The sequence below is a fragment of the Chaetura pelagica genome, unplaced genomic scaffold, assembly GCF_000747805.2.
Source record: "Chaetura pelagica isolate M959 unplaced genomic scaffold, ChaPel_1.0 scaffold271, whole genome shotgun sequence".
In the NCBI taxonomy this organism is placed as follows: Eukaryota; Metazoa; Chordata; class Aves; order Apodiformes; family Apodidae; genus Chaetura; species Chaetura pelagica.
This window is the reverse complement of record NW_009952106.1, coordinates 1,215,067-1,223,643: the sequence shown is the minus strand read 5'-3', so window position 1 is coordinate 1,223,643 and position 8,577 is coordinate 1,215,067. Positions and strand designations below refer to the sequence as shown.

At 46.4% G+C, this 8,577-nt stretch overlaps 1 protein-coding gene across 1 annotated transcript in view; it reads right to left on the bottom strand.

Moving 5' to 3' along the window:
* Positions 1-8,577, bottom strand: part of MDGA1 (MAM domain containing glycosylphosphatidylinositol anchor 1) — a 151,991-nt gene that overhangs the window by 77,105 nt on the left and 66,309 nt on the right. Inside the window, exon 8 of the mRNA XM_010006021.1 lies at positions 4,554-4,847. Coding sequence (XP_010004323.1) covers positions 4,554-4,847 — 294 coding nt within the window. The remainder of the gene's footprint in view (positions 1-4,553; positions 4,848-8,577) is intronic.

Below are 8,577 nucleotides of genomic sequence, written 5' to 3'. Positions count from 1 at the left end.
AGGGATAACATTTGCCAGCGTGTGAGCTTGAATAGGAAAACATACTTGTGCCCACTTGAACATTAGTTTAAGTGACAAGGGCAACAGATGCCACTGCAGGATGCATTCTGGACATATTCCTGGTCACTGGCCCTATGGTAATATCTATGCCTAGGACTATGCAATGTCACCTGTTCCTTTAATCATAATAACTAGCCCTCCAAAGAGGAGGACAGTCTTCTTTCCTGCTTACACCTAATACTCACTATGCTTTGAGGATAAACCAGAATAATCCACCTGTTGCTTCAAGTGACAAAACCCCTTCTAAAGACAATAAGTCTAATCCTTTGGAGATCAAAGAATCATAGAAAGGTTTGGGTTGGAAGGGACCTTAAAGATCATCTAATTCCAACTTCTCTGCCATGAGCAGGGATATCTCCCACTAGGCCAGGTTGCTCAAAGTCCCATCCAACCTGGCCTTGAATGCTTCCAGGAAGGAGGTATCCACAACCTCCCTGGGCAAGCTGTTCCAGTGACTCACCACCCTCACACTAAAGATTCCTTCTTAATGTCTAATATAAAACTCCCCTGTTCCAGTTTAAAGCCATTCCCCCTTTTCCTATCACTACATGGCCTTGTAAAAAGTCCCTCCCTAGCTTTCCTGTAGGCCCCTTTGGGTACTGAAAGGCTGCTATAAGGTCTCCCTGGAGCCTTCTCTTCTATGGAGATCAATCCCATATGATCATGGACTATTATTTTGGATCCAGAAGGGGCCAAATTTTCAGGCTATGTTATTCCAAAGGAAGGAGACACTCAGGTTAAATCCCTTCCTAGTCTTTCCTCCTGCCATGATGTCACATGCTGTGTGAGACAAAAAAAACCCAAACCAACAAAAAAAGAGACTTGACCAGGTAAGACAGTCATCTCAAAGGCCAGTTCTAGCAACAGCCAGAGTTTAGAGTCACTACTTTGTAATTCATGGAAATGCTATTTTGACCAGGCTTTTAGGACATGTGGCTAATGCATTTTTTTTTTCAATTTGTTATTACGTACTTGCTAAATTTGTATCCAGGTAGCATCCTTTACACTGATCCTTCCCTTCCTTTCACACCCAATGTCTCAAATGACACTTTGTATTCCAAAACCCAGACTGCTGCCATTTTCAAGCCCAGTGTGTGTTTTACTGCCTTACCCTATCTCACTTACACGGTGACTCAGCCCTGATTTTAAACCCGTATCTGCAGAGGTTTAATTTTTTCTGCTCAATTTTTCTTGACCAAGTACCTGGTCCTGAAAAAAAGCTTTGACAACAGCATTAGCAATAGCACTGGTATTACTAACAACAGCACTGCCCTTTTGTTATTGTTTTATTTCAAAATTTCAAAGTGCTGTGTTTATTATGCCCCACAAATCCTTGAAAAGATGGGCCAGCTTTATTCCTGTTTTGAAGATATAGGAAAAGCTGACAAGAAATTGTCACTCAAAGTGTTAGTCAGATTCCCAGGAGTTCTGACAAGCCAAATCTCTCACTCTAACCAGTATACAACATTTGTTCATCCTAACCACTGAGCTATAAGTCTTCAAGATCTTTCATGAACTTATTAATCTTCCAAAGCTCTACAGTTCAGCCCAAAAAGTCCAGGGAACAGACCATCCAGCCTGCCAGAGAGCTGGTGATGGACAATTACAGCTCATATGATAAAAGGACAGCAACTTTTTCTGCTTGCAAAATATAATAAAAAGCCCCAAAGTTTTTTTGTTTGGTTGGTTGCTGTTGTTTGTTTTTTTTCAACAACCACTGATTTGTTCTTTTTGTCTTCTTATTCTGATTCCACTACTGCACAGCAGTTGACAAAGCCTATTTCTGGGCTACTTTGTTACAACACAGCACTATATGCATAAGGGTGAAGGGAGAAAAAGAAAATAAAAGAGAAACACAGAAACAGGTTCTGACATCTAATCAGATCTGCTGCATTGATTTCACAACTTTATCTTTGGAGCAAATCAGAGAAGCCACCACATTATCACCCAGAATTCATTCTTCCTTCAAGGCAGCTGGTTCAAAAGGAGCTCACACTGACACACAAACAGGCAGACCTACACACACACACACGTGCCCATGCCAGTGTGGATTCACACCCATCTCTGCAGCTCTCCAGTGGGATGTGCAGGCTCAGGAGGAGAGGGGAGCGCTCATCACAGAGGCTGCAGGAGCCACACAATCCCTATTTCTGACAAGATGAGAATTCTAGAGCAAGCCACCAGGCTAATAAGCCACCCACGCTGGAGCACAGTGTTTCTATTAACCACAGCAGCCCTCACTGTGGCACCCACCTCCTTCCAGCTGTGTGAACTAGGAGGGGAGGGATAAACAGTGACTGTGTTGCTTGCTGGGTTGTTTGGTTTTTTTTGCACAGGGGAAAAGAGAGGAGCCTATAAATGTGATGAGGCCAATTCTTGTCCTACTTTCTTGATTCACAGTTTGTTTTTCATGCTGATGGAAGGTGAAAATTGACAGCCCCAAAACCAAAGCTGCCTGCTCAGGCCCAAAACAAGCAGTGCTACTGCAAGTTCCTTCCACAGCTTCCAGGCAGGAGGCATCCGTTCAACTCAGCTACACACCCAGCTTCAACTAGGAGTATACAGAACTGATGTGGAAGAGAAGAGAGCTATTTAGGTGGGCTGCTGCATGGACTATGCCACCATTACTTGGGCAAGATGACAATAAAGCATTGATTGCCCTTGGAAAGAGCTATAGGAAGAGCATGTTAAGTTGTTTTTTATGCAGAATGTCATCACATCTTTGCCTTCATGGGTGTCAATGGCATCAAGGGCTCTGCCACAGAAAAACTTCTGGTTTCTACCTACCATCTTTCTTGTGTGGGGAGTCACGTCCTCCCCCTACAGGCCAAGATTCAAAGCTGTGATTCCCTTCCAGACCACCCAGTAAGCTTGATTTCATTCCAGGCTTGGCACTGTTGCTCCAGTCTGCAGGGGCAATGAGGGGCCGTGAGGACCTCACTGCTTTCAAAGACCAACACCAGGCTGGGGACAGCAGCAGATCTGATAGGTTCGTTACTCAAGTGTGAGATTTTGTTGCATCTCCCATCAGTTCATGGGGTGACTCAAGAGTCCCTGCCATGCTCCATATGTCTGACTGTATCTGTTTTCCAAAACATCTTAAACCAAGACGCACATTTCCAACCTGCTTAAGAAAAGCTTCTCCAGACATATGTACCTGCACGGAGATCTGCACACATTTTACTGTCCCCATCCCATAATACAGCTCCTGCCACATTCCTGAATAGACGTGACGGACATTTCTGGACAGAAATAATTTTAAAAGGGGATCTTTGAATACTCAAAGCATCTGCAGGATGTGGCAACCCTCTGTTACTGCCATGGTCCCAACAGCTCACATCTGCCCACAGTGTGTCTGGTTGGTTTCAGACAGGTTATCTGCTCCAGCCTCCCTTCTGCTCTTCCTGGGAAGTGAGCCTGAGAAGAGTGTGGCAGTGTGTCTAATGAGCACTGCTGTGCTGTGCATGCAGGCTTGTCAGTCACGGCCCAGAGGCAGTGGGCCTGGGTGCAAATTAACCAGCTTCCTACACATCCCACACCTGCCAGACCTGTACTGCTCAGAGGACTCTGCTGGAGTTTGGCAATCACCCCACCCTGAGGGGACAAGGTCTGCAGGGAGGGCTACTCCTACAGTTGCAGCTCCTTCCAGACCAAGACATTTTATCCAGCTGCCTTTCTCCTGTGTGATTCAAAGTCTTGAAGGACAGAGCACAGACCCCCGCTTGTCAAAACACACCTCAACAGTATGGGAGCTGAGCAAGCACTCACTCCTCTACAGGGAGAAACCACTGCAGGAAAAGGATGGAGACAGTCATCCAACACAGACACCAGTAGCATCCCATTCAGCTTTGCGCACAGATACCCCCTTGAAGTGGGGATGGGAACACCATCCATCACTGAAACCCACTCAGGACACCAGATGCTAAGAACCAGTTTTCTTCATGAAAAACACCTGGGATTCTGCAGTCCATATTAGGGTCTGCATAGCACTGCAGGCAGGCACAGAAATTACAAGTGAGGTAACAAAGTTGAAGAAAGGGTCACGGGGTGAAAACGGCATAATTAACATTCATTTGCTACCTTTTGAGTGCTTGATCTTACAATTTTACTAATGTACCCTGCAGGTACATTACATAGTTATGTATTTCACACATATGTAATGCACACAAACACACACCCAGTAAAGCTGCTGGTTTGTGCTCATCCACTGGCAGGGCAATGGAAAACATTGTGCACAGACACACACACCACCTCTCCCTCCCACTTGCAACACGCTGGCCGTATGATATCCTGCCCTTAGCCTTGTGTAGCCGAGCCAATTAAACGCAAACTGTGCAAAGGTCCCCAGACAAAAGAGATTGTCTCTTCAGCCCAGTTAGAAAGTTCAACTCTGCTTGGAAGCAGCACTGAGTGTGACAAGCCTGCTTAGCCCACAGGTTTTTGTGGACACAGGGGTTCAGACAGGCACTCCAGTTCTCTGTGGTTATACTCACACTGCACGTTGAGCTGCACCAGGGCTTCCCGGGGTCTGATGTTAAATCCATTGTACCTGGCTGTCTGGCACTTATAGGTCCCGCTCATTTCTCGGCTCACACTCTCCAGGCGCAGCTTCCCATCGTGTGTCTCCATTGTCATTGTCCCTGAAGGCATGGGGACTTCTTTATCTACCCGAGACCAGATGATGGGTGGCTTGGGCTTCCCTCGAACCTCGCACTGAAGCTCAGCCCTGGAGCCCTCCCGGACGGTGATGGTGGACTGACCCTTAGGGACACTGATGGTCGGTGGCACTAAAAGAGACACAAGGAGGGAGTAATTTTATTATCAAGTTTCCAGCGAGCAATGAACGTTCTTGAGATGCTGGTGCTTGAGTCATATCAACAGCCCTAAACTGCAAAGGTTTCCACTTGACACACTGCAGCCCCTATAAGAACACACTGCTCATGTAAGTCACCCTACAGGGTCTGGAGGAGCAGGACCAAGGAAGAACCAAGTTTCTCCCACAATGTACCCCAATACCAATGGCAAATGCCAACTTTACTGGGACATTCCCACAGCTCTGATCCCCCTGGCTGCAAAATCCTGTCTTGCAGCAGGGCTAGCACCAAGGAACCAAAGGCAAAAGGATCCATTTCTCAATTTCTGGTCAGTGAATTTCTCAAGTGGAACTGAAATCTTTTGGCCAAGAAATAAAAGTCCTATCTACCAATGCATCTAGTACTCTCATCCAGGTGAGACCAAAATCAAGACTTATGGAGTCAGTGCTTGTAGATAGTACCTTCAGCCTTACCAGATGTCCAAGATCACTGTTTGGTCCTAAATCACAGAAAGGAGCCAGCTCTATTAACTGTCTTTGCTTAGTTTGAGATTCACAGAACACTAGTTATCTCTGGCTCACTCGAGTGAGAGATGGGACCCAGCAGAGATCACTTCTGGCACCCCTTCCAGGCTGGGAAAAGCTCACCCAGCAGAACTGCTGCTGAGCTGGGGCTAGAGCTGGTGGCACAGCAATAGTCAAGAAATATCCAGCTATCAACTGACAAAAAAAACTTGGCTGATAAACAAAGCTCAAAAGAAACGCAGTGGCTAAAGGGTGCAGAGGTGTCCGTGGGAAGTGGTTTGTTGTTCCCCAACACCAAGAATCCAGGAAGAGGATGTTTGTGCTAAAACCCATGTGATATTGGCATTTTATTTGTATGAGGCTTCAGTTAACTGTTCAACTGAGGTAAATATGGCCACAATCATTTTTCAAAAGCTCCTTTTTCAGTCCTTCCTGCTGACAGCAGTGACACTTGGATTGACGCTTCCACAACTGCAAGGGCCACATGCTTAATTTCCATTTAAATCAAAGTTTAGAACTACAGAGGCTGTAACAACCCGGTCTGACCAGTATTAGTTTGATTCAACTCCAGCAAAGGAGAGTGTGCTACAGTAATTGCACACATTACAGCCCACAGCTGCTTTATGAACAAATTTAGGATGGCTCCAGCCCAATCTCCCACTGCAGTGACCTCCCTGTGCAACAGGGAGGCCACATTTTCAATTTGCAGGTCTCTTGTGGGCTGAGGAATCTCATCACACCCTGTCCCACTCAGCACGAAGGGATGACAGTGCTCTCAGTGCCAACAGCGCCGGCGGCTGCTCACCCAGCGAGAGGCAATTTTCTCCATGGGGAAAAGCTGTAAATTGCATTTGAAGACTTACTTATTCTTTTTTTTTTTTTTTTTTTTTTTTTTTTTTTTTTTTTTGAAGCTATTGCCTTCCCTTAGGAATGCTGTGTGTATCATAGGACAGCTCCAACTACAACACTGCTGTTAAAAACAAAAGGGCTGCAGGCTTGGCCTCTTCAAAGTCTGAGGTAAAACTTCCCTCAATGTCAGTTTTGTAAGATCATACCCAGATAGCAATGCAGTTTACTTTGGTAGCAGTTCAAGATTTACTCACTGTCTCAGATATTTCACCACACGTATAGGTAGCATTGAATAACAGAAGATGCACAGGTAAATTTAAGGCTGTAATTCAATCAATGACCTCTGTGGATGTCTTAAGCTGAGAGTCAAACAGCTTAAGTAGTTTATGACCAGCGATAGAACTCCCTTGATTGAATTACTGCATAGGCATTCAATTGCAGAAATGTATTGTTATTTATATGATGTGCCAAAGCCTGATTTTAAAGTTAACTGTGGCAGGCTGTAACTAATGGCAAAAGAGCAGTATGGCATTACAGTGCCCCTCAAGCAAGGAAAATGAATGATGTGCAGAACAGAAAAGAGTCATATAATACAAGACCAGTACCACACTGTGCAAAGGATAAAGGGGGTTTACAGAGTCCTCTCCAGCTCTTAGCACCCCTGCACACAGGGAGGTTACGGAGCTGCCAGCACCCAATCCCCATGAAGCCACTTACACCGACAGGTGGGAGCTGTGTGCTGGCTGCAGCCCATGTCTCCTCAGAGCAACTCAGTGGAGGCAGTCACGGTGGTGGGTTTCCTCAATGGAGAATCATGGAGCCACCACTGCCACCTGCTCTGATCCCGCGCTGGGGAGAACCAGGCGGGTTTTTATGTGGGAACCACACCTTGGAGATGGCTGGTTGCTGTCCGTGGGGATGCTGAAGCTGGGCATCTTGGCTGCTGCATGGAGGGCCGCTCTGGCAGGGGTGACTGGCTGGTGCTTGGACCAAGACCTGCACCAAAAGACACTGCCCAGCCTTTTGGTTGGATCATCCAGGGTCTCCCAGCCCTTTGCTGCCTCCTACCCTCGCAGTCTGAAACAAAACTGCACTCTGCCATCTAGTGATTTTGGGCAAAAGAGATTGCTTCTGGCAGCAGCAGCAGCCACACTAGGTCGGGAGACACAGCTTTGCATCAGGATTGGGGGTTTCCCTGGTTCTGTTCCCTGCTGGTACAACACTGTTGATGTCTGCTGGCACCAGGAGGGCTCTACCCTCCAGGGCTGCCAGCAGAGGGGAAACACAACCCTTTGTGTTTAGTGGGTCCATGCCATAGTCTGGGCTCAATCTCCAGGCTGCTAATGAGCAGAGTGCAATTCTGTTTGGAATAGGTTGGCACCAGCATTTTTTCTGGGAGACAGGAGCTTCCCAAATCTGTCACAGCACCTTCTGCTGGGAGGCTGAAGTGAGCAACGTCCAAAATCAAGCCTGGGACCAGCCTGTACAATGGATCCAGCACAACCAGGGATTGAAATAAACTTTCCATGAAGGATCACAACACAATCTGTGGGCAGGTGGCTCCCCTTAGGAGTCCTCACCAGATTACTAGCCCAGTGCAGCTTTGTGCTGGACCCTCAAGGTACTGGAAATTAAGTAAGATTATATGGATGTAATGGAGAGAAGAGCTGGATTCACGATTTCCACAGAAACAAAAAAGGCAGCTCTAAGACTCGGTATTTCAGTCCCCAAGGTGACTGAGAAACACAATTATGGATTAGTCCTGTCCTCACCAAGCCATGGCATGAAGCTTTGGCTCTGCTTTTCAAGGGGGGAGGCATTTATAACACTTGAACTCCTACGGAGAGTGTAATTGCAATGTGTCTTGGGCAATCCAATAAACATTAAAGCTCTTCACAGAATTTGCTAGGAAGGATGATACCAATCTCCTGGGCACAGCTCTGAAAAAGGGGACATTCCTCATAAGCAATACCAAAGAGAGGAAAGAATGATTTTCTTTCTCTTTTACTCCCTGCTAAGCAAAGGGATGTTTGATATTTGGTGAAATAACATGCCTTCTTTCTTCCTTCACAATTTGGAGGCTGCTTTGAACAATCACACTCTAAACCTGTCTCTGTAGCTTTGACTGGACTGCACTTTGGACTTTTCATAGGGAGGAAACATAAAGGAAGATCTGCTTGGTGTGTAACGCATCTGGCAGAGGAGCTATAACTATCACCTGTTTCCAGTTTCAGGCAGATGCTTACCTGACAGTGTGAGGCTTGTCCCCACTGGGATTCAAGACACTCATATGAGGTCCTTCAAAAACACAGAGGCTGGGGTTGGGGGGG